Below are 14,708 nucleotides of genomic sequence, written 5' to 3' on the forward strand. Positions count from 1 at the left end.
TAAATCTTTCTCATCCGGAATACCTTCGGCCTGGATATGCCTGGCAGATATTTGGGAACTCTTTCCCAAATGTAGCATTAATTGGCAAGTAGATGAAGAGATTCAGCCTTCTTCAAACTGTGGTATGTGCAAAAGGACTTATGATCGCTTGTTAGACACTCTTTCTTATCATATTTGAAAACCACAGAAACATTTTTTTGTTATTATACAACGATTTATGTAGGTTCTAAAACTGCATGCCTTAAGGTAGCGGCTCCCAACATTTTCTATACCCCACATCCCTAGAACGCTTCTGATATATTCTCGCACCCCTTACAAAAGTTCGAAATAACGGCAACAAATTATGCATATACACTATAATTTTGAAAACTCAAGTTTTTTGCACCCCTTGGAATATCGCCTCGTACCCCAGGGGGTGCAAGCACCCCCCCCCCGTTGGAAACCCTTGCCTTAAGGAATGGCCTGAAATTCAACTCTCGGCTATTGCTGAATGAATTTGAAAGGGTATAATCCCCCATAGAGTATGTTGTTTCTTCCCATTCTTTTGTTTCCATTGTTTCTTCCCATCTTGGCAAAATTCTGCAGTATATCTTTAATGTTCTAGCTGATAATTTAGGAGCTCTGACCCCTACAGCTGTATCTGACAAATCAATTTGGAAACAATTTATCACAAATACCAGGAGAAGAGGCACACTTGATTCATTTACACTACAAGGTGCCATGACTTTGATTCTCATTTCTACTAAACAGTCCCCAGAACAGATAGAAATGGGAGAAAATGATTCAAACCCACTTTGCTGACCAGGTTCATTAATAAATCCTAATACTCAAAAGGACAGGAGAAATTCTTACTGCAAAGTCATTTTAAGTTCAAGGCTGTATAACAGAGGTCTTCAAACTTGGCCTTTTTATGACTTGTGGACTTCAACTCCCAGAATTCCTCAGCCAGCATGCCTGGCTGAGGAATTTGGGAGTTGAAGTCCACAAGTCATAAAAGGGCCAAGTTTGAAGACCCCTGCTGTATAATGTCCACCTATCCCTTGTATGTTGTTGTTAGTTGCGAAGTTGTGTCCAACCCATCGCTACCCCATGGACAATGTTCCTCCAGGCTTTCCTGTACTCTACCATCTTCTGGAGTCCATTTAAGGGCATGCCTACTGCTTCAGTGACTCCATCCAGCCACCTCATTCTCTGTCATCCCATTCTTCTATTGCCCTCAATCTTTCCCAGCATTAGGCTCTTCTCCAGTGAGTCCTTCCTTCTCATTAGGTGGCCAAAGTACTTGAGTCTCAACTTCAGGATTTGGCCTTCTAAAGAGCAGTCAGGGTTGATCTCTAGGACTGACCGATTTGATCGCCTTGCAGTCCAGGGGACTCGCAGGACTCTTCTCCAGCACCATAGTTCAAAGGCCTCAATTCTTTTGCGCTCAGCCTTTCTTATGATCCAACTTTCACAGCAACAGGGAAAACCATAGCCTTGACTATACATACTTTTGTTGGCAGGGTGATGTCTCTGCTTTTTAGTATGCTGTCTAGATTTGCCATAGCTTTTCTCCCCAGGAGCAAGCGTCTTTTAATTTCTTGGCTGCAGTCCCCATCTGTGGTGATCTTGGAACCCAAGAAGATAAAATCTGTCACTACCTCCATTTCTTCCCCATCAATTTGCCAGGACTTGAGAGGGCCGGATGCCATGATCTTGGTTTTCTTAATGTTGAGTTTCAAGCCAACTTTTGCACTCTCCTCCTTTACCCGCATCAAAAGGCTCTTTAGTTCCTCTTCACTTTCTGCCATTAGAGTGGTATCATCTGCATATCTTAGGTTGTTGATATTTCTCCCGGTTCTCCCTTGTATAACCACTTTTATTCTCAAGATTATGCTGGAGTTTCACTTCTCAAGAGATATTAATATTACTAAAGCATGAGTGTTAGATGCCTGGAAAGCTTCGAGATTTCCTTTCTGAGAGGAAACAGTCCTGGTTTGCTACTTTTCATTCTAATCACGAATACAATGTTTATGTATTATTAGATTTTCCACTAGGGCAGGCATGTCAAACTGCCGGCCTGCAGGCCGGATGCGTCATGCCAAAACCACGCCCACCCCATTGCCAGCAATGGGAAAAAAGTCCCCATATATCGCTCTGGCATGTCTGCACTAGGGGAATAGTTTATTCCAACAAAAGCCATTCCACTGAGAAGAACTGGAAGTTCTTTGACTTTCTGTTAAATCACTGAGCTCTGCAGACTTCCGGTGGTTAAAGCGGTGGAAATGGCGGCTACTTTGTAGCCGTCCTCCTGAGATGGTGTCAGATCCGCGGAGCACAGCGTTCATCAGCTGGCCCGCGGCTCGCAATCCCCTTCCCGGGCGAAGGGAAGGGGTAGAGATCGCATGAATAGAGGTAGAACCTCTTAACCCTCCCTGGATTTTTATTTTAGGGGGGTAGAAAGAGTGCTCCCTCGGAGTTCATTGCCTTCTCCGCCTCTCAGCTGTCTTTGTTTCTTTGGAAACAAAGCGAAACGCCGCTACCATCTCCGTATTTAAAGTAACCGTGAGTAATCTTAAACCGGACAGAACTGTTTAAAGGATTTTATTCATAGTTTAGTTTTATTTTATTTTTTTTTAGTTTATTTAGTTTATTTAGCATGTGTTGATTTTTTTTTACTTTTTGAGCTTTCCCTTTTTTTTTTTCTCGGGCGGAAAAGTGAGAGTGAAAGTAAAATGGCGTTTTGAAAGTTTTTTTTTTTTCTTTTGAAAGACGGACTGGCTGAACTGTTGTTTAATACTGCTTTCCTTTTTAAGTTTTTCTTTATCTCTTGGGAGCTTTTAAATTGATTCCATTTTATCCTATTTTACCTTATTTTTAACTTTTGGATTATTTATTTTTTATTGGTATTTTTTGAAGAAAGAAAGATAAATTGAAATGGCTTCAAAACGACAACCAGCTACTACAGCTCCTAAGGTAACTTCTTCTCCTGCTACCTCTACTGTGCAACAACAACTTAAAATAATACCCTCAGTGCAGCAACCTAAAACTACTCCACCCTCACCTCCCCCATCTGGCACATCAGCACAAGACATTAAAGAAATAATGGTAAGTGCTGTGTCACAGTTTAGGGAGGAAATGAAGCAACTTTTGGAACAGAATAAATCTGAAAGCAAGGAAGAAATGAAGAAAGAGATGAAGGAGCTTTTAGAACAGAATAATACTATATTGAGGGATGATATACTTCTAGCTTTATCTGGAGTGGCCTCAGTGGTTGTGAAGCTGGACTCTAGAGTGGAGGAAATTGAAGAAACAGTAGAACTTTTGGACTATAAATTCCAAGATATGGAGAAAAAAGTGGAAACTTCACAAGATGATATTCTTATGTTCCAGTATAGACAGATGGAATATGCTTTGAGAATAAGGGGCCTGAAAGAAGATAAAACTCAAGATCTGATGGAAATGGTGATTAATGACTTGGCTGTTATTTTGAATATAGACAAAGATGAGTTACGTGGGGAAGTGGAAAGAATTTATAGAGTTAATTCTTGGATTGCAAAACAGAGGAATCTGCCTAGAGATGTGGTGATATATTTTGCTAAGAAGTCCTTGCGAAATCAGATTCTGCAAACTTTTTATAATAAAAGATTCCAGATTGCTGCTCAAGATATTATTATTTTAAAGGAAATTCCACCTAAAATTTTAAGAACCAGAAAAGATTTTGCTTTTCTAGCAAATGAACTTAAAGCAAGACAAATGCCATTTAGATGGGAGATTCCGATGGGCATTGTTTTGAGCCATGCGGGGACACGTTATAGACTTAATACAGTTGCTAAAGCTAAGGAATTTTATAAAACGGTCCTGGGTGCAGGCTCACCTTTGCCCATGATGCACAAAGTCCTGAGTGATAAAGAGATGGAACAGAAATCTGAAGATACAGGTGCGATGACTGCTGGACAGGTGGTATGGATGTCTCAAGCAGAGGTTAAAGAACAGAGAATGACCCGTGCAGCACACAAACGTAAAGAAAAAGAACAACAGAAAAAAGAAAAAGAAATCAAAGAATCTACTCAGCAAATTGTTTCAGTGCCGGTGGGAGGAGCAAGACCCAAAAGCTCTGCAACATATTCTTCAGTAGCAGAATTTGAGGGGATCTTCTCCAGGCTTAAGGCCAAGGGAGATGGCAAAGCTCCTGACCTGGAATGTTAATGGATTAAATATTCCTCAAAAGAGAAAAAAAATCTACCATTATTTGAAACAACACAACAATGATGTTATTTGTTTGCAAGAAACTCATATTACATCTAAAGACCAAAAATACTTAAACAATCCTCGTTTGGGATCTCATTTTGTATCTCCCGCCCCTGGGAAAAAAGGGGGTGTGGTAATTTATGTTAAACAGAACTTATCTGCTACCCTGTTAGAATCAGATCCTCATGGAAGATATGTTATGCTTGAACTTGGTTTATATGGCAAGAAAATTCTTATTGTGGGGTTGTATGCACCAAACCAGCAACAGGAGCAATTCTATAGGTTGCTACATCAGAAAATAACTTTGTTGGATTATAGATCTGTGATTTTAATGGGAGACTGGAATGGTGTCTTAGACATACAAAAGGACAAAAAAGGCTCTTCTACCTTTTTTAAACAGGCTAAACTACCTAAAGCCTTTTTTGACATGAAAGAAGATTGGGAATTGAGGGACTATTGGCGTGAACGTAATCAAGAAGAAAGGGACTTTACCTTCTTCTCAGATAGACACCAATCTCTTTCAAGAATTGATTTCTTTTTGATTACAACAGACTTATACAACAGGGTGAAGAATGTAAAAATTTTTCCTAGGACATTGTCTGACCATAGTCCAGTATGGATGGAACTGTTTGCTGAGAAAGAAGACAGGAGATCCTGGAGGGTGAATGAGAATTTATTCAAACAAGAAAAAAATGTTCATAAATTAAAGGAATGTTTAAAGGAATATTTTGCTTTAAATATGAATAAGGGAACATCAATGTCAATGGTGTGGGATGCAAGTAAAGCTTTTATGCGTGGTATCTTGATAAAAATGAATAACTTGCATAGACAGAAACAGACTCAGAAACGTAAAGATTTAGAAGAGGAGATTAAATTAAAAGAGAAACTTTTAATTTCAAATCCTTTAGACGAAAAGGTGAAAGGAGCTTTAAAACTGTTAAAAACACAATTTAACATGTTGATGGCTGATCAAGCTGCAACCAATTTATTATTTATGAAACAAAATATATTTTGTAATGCTAATAAACCAGGGAGATGGCTGGCTTATCAGTTAAGAAAGAAACAGAAACAGAGGAATATAGATAAAATAAATTATAATGGTAAATTGGTTTATCAGAAAGAATTGATTAAGAAATCCTTTTTAGAATACTATCAAAAATTATATAAGAGTGCCAATATTCAAACTACAGATATAAACAATTATTTAGGTAAAGTTAACTTTCCTAAATTAACAGAAGATCAGGAAAAAGAGATTAATGGCTTAATTACTAAAGAAGAAATTGTTACAGCTATTAAACAATTGAAATTGGGCAAAGCGCCGGGTACGGATGGGTTGACATCTATCTATTACAAAACTTTAGTAGAAGAGATGATTCAACCATTGTGTGAATTGTTTAATAATTTATTACAGGGTTTAGAGATCCCTCCATCTTGGCGTAATGCATTTATATCATTGATTCCAAAAGATAATCAAGATCTTACATTGCCTAAAAATTACAGGCCTATATCTCTTTTAAACGTGGATTATAAAATCTTTGCAAAAATTTTAGCTAATAGGTTTATGGGGATCTTGCAGCAGTTTATACATAAGGATCAATCGGGTTTTATAACTGGAAGGTATATGAAAAATAATGTTAGACAAATTATTAACTTATTAGAGTATCTAGAAAAGAATAACCAAGTCTCTGCAGGCCTGATATTTTTGGATGCTGAAAAAGCCTTTGACCAAGTGAATTGGCAGTTTATGTTATGTTTAATTAAGGAGATGAATTTTGGACAAAATATATTACAAGTATTATCTAATATATATCAAAAACAGACTGCTCAACTTATTGTAAATGGGGGTTTGTCAGAGGCTTTTGTAATAGAAAAAGGAACAAGACAGGGATGCCCGTTATCTCCGTTATTGTTTGTTTTAACATTGGAAATTTTGTTGATTAAAATTCGGGAGTCTCAAGAAATAAAAGGAATAGAAATTAATAAAAAAGAATATAAATTAAGAGCCTTTGCAGATGACTTGGTTGTTACTCTGTCTCAACCTACCTGTTCGGTGGTAAAATTATTACAATTGATTCAACAATATGGATGTGTTTCTGGTTTTAAAATTAATAATAATAAGACCAAAATATTAGTTAAAAATATGACTAATGGTGATAAACAGGTTTTAGTTAACTTAACAGATTTTGAAATTGTTGATAAGGTAAAATATTTGGGGGTCACATTATCTGCTTCTAATGCAAAACTGTATAAAAATAATTATGAAAAGCTGTGGATGGAGGTACAGAAGGATTTAAAAAACTGGAACAATCTACAGTTATCCCTTATGGGTAGAATTGCAGTTATCAAAATGAATGTCCTGCCAAAGTTTATTTTTTTGTTTCAAATGTTACCTATTTTAAAGAATGAACGTAATTTAGATGAATGGCAAAAAGGTATTAATAAATTTGTTTGGGCAGGGAAAAAACCAAGGGTGAAACTTAAAATAATGCAAGATTTTCGTGAGAGAGGAGGACTCAAGGTACCAAATATGAAATTGTATTATGATGCTGTAGTATTAACATTGATCAGCGACTGGGTGAATTTAACAAATATAGAAATACTTCATTTGGAAGGTTGGGACTTACTTTTTGGATGGCATGCCTATTTAATATTTAATAAAAAAGTGGATTGGGTTTTTAAGTCTCATATTATAAGAATCTCTTTGCTTAGAGTGTGGAGAAAGTATTATAAAAGTGACTTCAAAATACCATTATGGGCTATACCTCGGCATGCCATAGAAGGCATAAGGAAAGGGGTTAATATGGATATGGTCTCTTATGCACAGTTACTTAGATGGGATGGCCAAGATTGGCAGTTAAAATCTTTGGAAGAATTAACGCATGAAAATTTAACTTATTCATGGTTCCAATACAGACAAATAGTGGACAGATGGAAGATGGATTGTAAAATGGGCTGGCTTAGAGAAGATGAAGCTCTTTTAAAACAAGTAAGAGATCAAAGGCCAACCCATATTAAGAGAGTTTATGGGGTTTTAGTGGAATTGGACTCAGAACCTGAATTAGTTAAAGATTGTATGATTAAATGGGCACAGAATATTGGTGAAACGATTTCAATGGATACCTGGGAACTTATCTGGGAACTTATTTGGATAAGAAATGTTAAATTCACACAAGCGCAAAATTTAAGAGAGAATTTTTATAAGATGTTTTATAGATGGCACCTTGATCCAAAGAAAATGTCCATTATGTACCCTAATCTGCAGCCGAAATGCTGGAGATGTGGACATTTGGATGCTACTTATTATCATACTTGGTGGACGTGTAAGCATATAAAAGCTTTTTGGATTAAGATATGGTGGAATATCCAAAGAATTTTTAAACGGAGGGTAAAATTTACTCCGCAATTATTTTTACTAGGTATTGTTATTGATTGTGATGCTAAGGAGGTTATATTGATGTTAAATTTGATTACAGCCGCTAGGCTGTTAATAGGGCAATATTGGAAGAAGGAATCCTTGCCTACTTTGCAAGAGTGGTTTCACAAAGTTTCGTATCTGGCAGAAATGGCAAAGATTTCGGCTTTTTTAAAGGAGCAATCTCAAGAGAAATTCTTTGCAGTATGGGAAAAATGGATAAATTTCATACAATATAATTTGGATATGGAAAAATACCATTTAGCTTTTTTATAACTTGTAATGATTGTTTTTTCCTTCTTTCTTTCTTCCTTTTTTTCTTTACGTATTATTACTTATATATATGTTCTATTTTTCATCTACTTTTTTCTTTTTTCTTTCTCTCTCTCTTTTCTTTTCCCTTTTTTTTTCTTTCTTTTTTTTTACTATATATTATTTATTTTAAAGCTTATGTTATGCATATTATTATTATATATATTATTATTATGACCTTTATTATTTTTATTAATTATCTTATAAATTGTAAACGTTATTTTTTAAAATTTGTTAAATAATCCTATATTCAGTTCTGGGAAGTCGGGGGGGGGGGGAGGGTGGGGTGGTTTGGGAGGGGGGGGGATGTTTATTTGTAAAATTTTTGAAAAATTTCAATAAAAAAAAAAAATCACTGAGCTCTGCAGTGATTTTGTCTAGTCTATACCATCATGTAGATGGTATTTAAACATGTGGAGTTCAGGTTTGACAAGTCTGTTCTGCAGATCATGTTTTCATGAGGGCACCATTACCCTTCAGGGAAATCAGGTTATATTGCTTGTAAAATTAGGGAGATTTTGATTGCCTACTGATGAACCCACTACCAATTGCACTGCTTTTTATCCTGTTTTATTTTAACTTATTTTTAATGTTTTTCTATCTATAATTCTGGTTTGTGTCATAATAAAAATTATATTCTTTTATTCAGGGAAGCCAACTTGGTAGATACCCAGATACAAAAAGGAAAAAATAGGGGTAATGAGAATTACTCTAATACATTTGCTGGCTTCTGGACATAATAGTTTTTGCCTGCCTGCCTGCCTGCCTGTCTACCTACCTACCTACCTACCTACCTATCTACCTACCTATCTTCAATGGTCAATGTAGCAAATTTGGATACTTTCCCAGTAAAACATGTTGCAGTTACTTTTGTTCAATTGCACTGTATGGAAATAGATTATTTAAAACTAAACCATTTTAAAACTTATTTTTCTAAACCAGAAAACTATAAAATAACAGCACTTTGGAACTAAATTCATGTTCAGTTCTAAGGCAGTAAAGTACATTTTTTTCAGAAGAGTGTGAAACAGTGGCACAACACAAAATCAAAAAAATGGAAAGGTAATTCTGTGGCCAAAGGCCCACATACCCTATCAGGCATTCAGAGGAGAGTTCTTAGATGAAGCAGGATATATTAGCTTTCCAAAAGGCTTAGCTACAAGTGTTGAGCCAGGTGTAAAGCCCCAAAGACTCAATACTGAGGTGATAGTGATGATCTGAACTCTTCAGATCTGCCACCAACACTGCTTCCTAAGACTCCCTCTTTAAGCCAGAATATACTGCACAATGCAAATAAACTCACCTAGAGGAATAAGGTTGTTGTGGCCAACATTAGTGCCACCGGCAATCACACTGCTGAGGTCATAGGCTGTGGGCATTCCTGCAGCAGAGTAGAAAGGAATAGAGTCAAATGTGAGAAAGGCACTATTCAAGACACAAATCTTCAAAAACTCTGCTTAGCCCTTTTGATGTAGGAAAGAACACTTGGACACTTAAAAAGCACTACAGACACAGGAGTCTCTTAGGCAAGTGCAGATACAGCACCACAATCTATAAGCCACACTTAAATGGGGTGTCTATTCCTGCCCAATCTGGAAGCTTTTCTACCCAGGTATATGGTTGCAGGGCAGTAAAATAAGAAGTGAATGCACAAAATTATATTCTAGTCTAAAGAAGCATGGCAGACAAGTGATAACACAAAACACAGATGTGGCTGACATCAGTGGACAAGGACTGTCTGACTTAATTTCCCAGTTAGGAGAATAAGACTTGCAGTCAATGTTGATTGGGAACTGGAGGAGGAAAGATGATAAGAAAAAAGCAACTTTGTGTATTTGCTTGGTAAGAGACAACCAGTTTTTCTTCCGCTCTGGGTATTATCCTCAATGGCGGATACAAATGTGATGTACTACATAACCATTATCAAAACATAATCAAGACTCTTCCAGGAATAGTGATAATGCCAATGGAACATACTTGTGTTAAGCTTATACTTGTTCACCCTGAGGAAAAAGCTGCTATATCCCAAGCAGCAGCATTCTTCCTGCAAAGGAACCCTAAAAACACTCCTTTCAGGAGAACTGAACTCTTTAAGGCCATCCTTTTTTTAACGTTTTATTGATTTTCTAATTTTACATTTAAGTATTTAAAAAGCAACGTGGCGGCTGAATTAATTGATAATTCAATGACATACAAGTATCTTTAGTACAAGTCTCAAACTACCACGTTAAATATTTCCTCTCTTTTCCCCTTAGTATTTATTGTCTCATGTTTAAACTAATATGATTCTTATTATATCAATTAAATAAAAATAACATTCTTACATTTATCAATAATTTTTAGCTTATACATATTCTGGTTACTTTAATATTCAGTCTTTATAGACAATCAATGTCCTAAGTAGTTTTTCCCAATTTTTAATTTCCCATTAATATTTAAATTTAGCATTTAATATTTATGATTTCCAAGTTTTAAGTAACCAAAATTCCCTTTATCACAATTCATCACAAAGTCTAATATTCAGGATACAGGTCTTATCTATTTGAATATATTCTGTTTCTCACCATCTTACATTATCTAATGAATAATACAGTATAACATTCTTATTTTCTATTAATTTCCAAATGCCTTAAATTTAGTAACCAAAGTTTCTCTTGTTTCAACATCAAATACTTCCTCTCTTTTTCTCTTAATGTCTACCATCTCATTTTAAGCTAGTACAGTTCTTATTATATCAGCTAAGTAAAAACATGTTTATTACATTTATCAATAGATTTTAGCTTATATATATCTTAATTACTTTTACATTCAACCTTTATAAACAAATCAATATTCAAATTTAACTTTTAATATTTATACTTCCAAGTTTTAAATGACCAATTTTCTTTATCTCAGTTCATAACAAAGTCTAGTATTCAAAGTACACATCATGTCTATTTGAGTATATTCTATTTTAATCCTCACTAATAAGTCAAAACCCCAATTTTCTTCAGCCTTATTCTAGCTTTCTTTCTTTGCCAACTTGCCTTCCATATCCGTGCTTTTAAGTCATCAAATAGATCTCCCTCTGTTATTATATATATTGTTTGAGATAAAAGAGGCCATCCAGTCTCCATTTTTTTGGAAAGGCTAACAAATTGTCTCTCAATTTTTCCATATCGACGTACTTGTCTTGAAATGTTTATCTTCCCTTCGGTCTGTTCTTTTTCTTGATCCTCAGGTTTCTTCTGGTTTATATAGAAAGTCTTTTCCATTTTCAGTGTTGTCAATCCCTTTTCTGGATTTTTCGTTAACTATGTTTCTTGATCAGTTGAATCTTCTGTCATAGTATTTGATTGTTCCACTTCTTCTATTATATTCTGTGTAGTTGATTCTTTAGTTTAGTTGGGTTTGTATATCTAGGCTGACATCTTGTTCTTTCCTGTAGCTTCTTATTTCACCAGAAGCTGTAAGAATAGTTTCATAAATTGCTTTCAACATAAACAGAATCTGTTCCTGATCTTCATCCATGTTCTCTTAGTGGTGTGTTAAATTAAAAGCTTTACAATCAGAGAATGAAAATAATTTTGTCACTGAGTATAGAACACAGCTGGGCTTGTCACAGCGGATATCTGCCAAGGTTGCAAAAGTCTTATCTATAATCTGGGCTTCAATCCAGGTCTCTTTTAGACAATAACAAGTTGTAACATCAAGTTTAGCCACAAGATGTTGTCCATACCGTTTAAGTTTTTTTAAAAGTCCAAAATTTTTATAATCCTTTTTCCAATTTTACTTCTTTTTTGTAAGTAAAAACCCAAATCTTCAATAAGAATAAGAAATCTTTTAGCCCTCAAATTTTAGAAAGATAGAAATCCAGTTAAAATCAGGTTATTCTTTCAGCATTTTAACTATCCCCTGGATAGTCAGTCGCCGCTGTTTTTAGACAGTGGGATAATTTCCCTTCCCTCTCTCCACAGGGGGGAAAATACTTTGGGCAGCGTATACAGGTAGAAAAAATAGGACTGAAGAGAGGTTCAGATCTCACCCAGTCTCATCCGCGCTGCTTTATAGGTGCCTGGTGTTAAGTTTGACTTTGGCTGTCTGCAGCCTAGTGACGGGCCATATTTCTATGGCTGGTCTTTCGTCCGCCAGTTTGGAGGGCTGCATCGGATCGAGCAAAAGGGCTACCGCCCTCCCGCGATCAAGCCGGGGTCCCCTCCTTGCTTGTCGCCCCTTTCAACCCTTTCCAGGGTCCTCCAGCGGTGCAAAATCAGATGTGGAAGACAGAGCTCACTTTCCAGCATCTGCGGCAGCAAACCGGAAGAGGTCATCCTTTTACTTTATGGAAAGATGCCAAAGTTGAAGTCTTGTGGCTTTCAGGATCATATTGATATCCTGATTGCTCATGTTCTAGTCCCAAAATAAACAAGAGGGATGTAAAACAGTATCTTAGCCTAGAAGTGAGAAGCAAGAATACAGTACCAGTAACGGCCATCCCTGTGTTCATGTTGTAGGTGCCACCTGTATTCCACATGTTCTCTGAAGGCGATGTATAGTGTGAACCTGGAGGTGGTGAAGGAGTTGTACCTGTGTACCTGAAAGGCAGACACAAACACACTCACTCAATCACCTGCAACAATGCCAATACAATCCCCTCTCATTAAGCTACATCTTGGATAAAGTGCCTATTGGCCTTTCTAATGTGAAAGATCCTACATAAAGTCTTACAGACTCATTTGCAGAAAGACATCATGTTTACTCTGCAGTGGTTATGCTGCTTCCATCCATTCAGAGAGTCAAAGAAATATCATTTGATCAGAGTGTCTAAATTTTACATGCAACAATGTAAACATAACTACTCTATCTCGTGTATTCTAGTTTAGAATTCATTCATGCAAACTCCATCCTCTCTTAAAGAGTTTTAAAGATGATTTATACCACACTATTATTTCAGTTCTGTGTTAACTTTATAAGAGAGGCCATTTCATTATTTCTATCATTTCCCATTTTTAGTTTCAATTTTAATGTTCTAGCCAGCATTTATCCTCAACTCAGTTTCTGGGAGACTGAAGTTCAGACAATGGTTCCTAATGTGGAAAACAAAAGACTGCAAGATGCTGAAATTTGAAAAATATATCATGCAATGACTCAAGCAAATTAGCCACCTCTCAAATTAACAAAAAAAGTTATATTACCATAAAAATTATAAATCAGAAAGTTTCTGAAATAATTATTTAACAGCAACAAATAAAGTAGTTATGTTTACATTGTTGCATGCAAAATGAGAGAAATACCATTTTTGTGTGGAGACTGAAGACTCTCTCAGTTTTGATTTTCAAAATACATTTCCAAAATCTAAATTCCTTTATTGTCCCTTTATATGTCCTCTGTATCAGGATTTGTTAATTCATAATAAAAGATAGATTCCACAGACTAATATAGGTAGACAACTGGGAAAAGTTTCTTTCTCTTATCAATATAAATTTGGGATGATATAAAGTGCAACAGAGTTTTTCTGAACTATGGCAATACACATTACCGGTAACACCTAACCAGTGGTAAACTATTGCTAACAATAGGTAATTTTTTAAACTATTATTTTACTGTCTACATATTGTAGTTTGAAGAATTTACATCTTTGCTGTGATCTCCTGAAGAAATAACTAAGAACAAATATGCTGTCTTCTACTACTGTTTGACCATATATGTTAAGCGAGAGAGGCTGATTAAAAATTTACAATAAGCAAAAGTACAGTATAGTGGATTCTAATATTATGTATTTCATATTTGCTCAGTGGCAAGTAGAAACTGAACCAATGCATAATCTACCAGATGGTAAGGTCCTTCTAATTTTTGGAACTGTTTTGTGTAGCTTTTCCCATGTAAAAAATTGTGCACAATATGAACATATTACTAAATTGCAAAAACATGTAATAGTAACATGTTAAAATCTTTATGGATTTCTCAGGCAAAATGAAGAAACTACAAAGTATGTTAAATACACACAGAAAATGTGTTCTTTCAAGTTAATTTTGACTCCCTGCCCTTTTCTTGGTAACTTTTTTCAGAGGTTGATTGCCATTACCTGCTCTCCATGGCTGAGGGACTGGTCCAAGTTATACAGTTGACTTTGTGCCTCAGGCAGAATTAGAACTCACTGCATTCTAGTTTCTAGCCCAGCGGTTCTCAACCTATGGGTCGGGACCCCATTTGGGGTCGATCGACCATTTCACGGGGGTCACCAAGCAAGGCTGTCTGCCATTTTTTTCCCCTTTTCCGGCGGGTGCCTTACCTCCCTTGGGCTGGGCCAGCTGGTGGCCCAGCCGGTGATCAGCCTGCTCCGTCTCTGCCGCTTGCCAGCTACGCCTCGGCCGGTGCAGGGGGTGGCATCACGCATGTGCGGCGCTCCCGGGCAGGGAAAGTCCTCGACTTATGACCGGTTGGGTAGCCCTCGACTTACGACCGGTTTAGTCCTTGACTTATGACCGGTTTAGTCCTCGACCTATGACCGGTTGGGGGTCGCGGCATTAAAAAGGTTGAGAACCACTGTTCTAGCCTGATGTCTCAACCATCATACCAAAGTAGTCTCTCCCATACATGCTTAGATCAATAATATAAACACATTACCCATTGATAATTGACAGTTGCAATCAACATTTTGTAAATATTTAAAATTGTTATTCTTTAATGTGATACGGTAATGAAAGATTTTCTTTTAAATGAAAGGGAAAAAATTATACAAAATACAAAAAGCATTTAGATAACCTTCTCTCTT

General features: G+C 36.3%; 2 protein-coding genes across 4 annotated transcripts in view; one reads left to right on the forward strand and one right to left on the reverse strand.

Annotated features, from left to right (window-relative positions):
* Positions 1-14,708, forward strand: part of YIPF2 (Yip1 domain family member 2) — a 34,773-nt gene that overhangs the window by 16,227 nt on the left and 3,838 nt on the right. The gene's annotated exons all lie outside the window — the stretch shown is intronic.
* The window catches only part of CARM1 (coactivator associated arginine methyltransferase 1), a 154,815-nt gene that overhangs the window by 2,903 nt on the left and 137,204 nt on the right, over positions 1-14,708 (reverse strand). For all 3 annotated transcript variants that reach the window (XM_039366589.1, XM_039366588.1, XM_039366590.1), the window contains exons 13-14: positions 12,416-12,528; positions 9,258-9,335 (exon numbers count right to left, since the gene is read on the reverse strand). In XM_039366589.1, coding sequence (XP_039222523.1) covers positions 9,258-9,335; positions 12,416-12,528 — 191 coding nt within the window. The remainder of the gene's footprint in view (positions 1-9,257; positions 9,336-12,415; positions 12,529-14,708) is intronic.

The sequence above is a fragment of the Crotalus tigris genome, unplaced genomic scaffold (assembly GCF_016545835.1).
Source record: "Crotalus tigris isolate CLP2741 ecotype Arizona unplaced genomic scaffold, ASM1654583v1 scf7180000020347.5012614909:4044961, whole genome shotgun sequence".
Taxonomy (NCBI): Eukaryota; Metazoa; Chordata; class Lepidosauria; order Squamata; family Viperidae; genus Crotalus; species Crotalus tigris.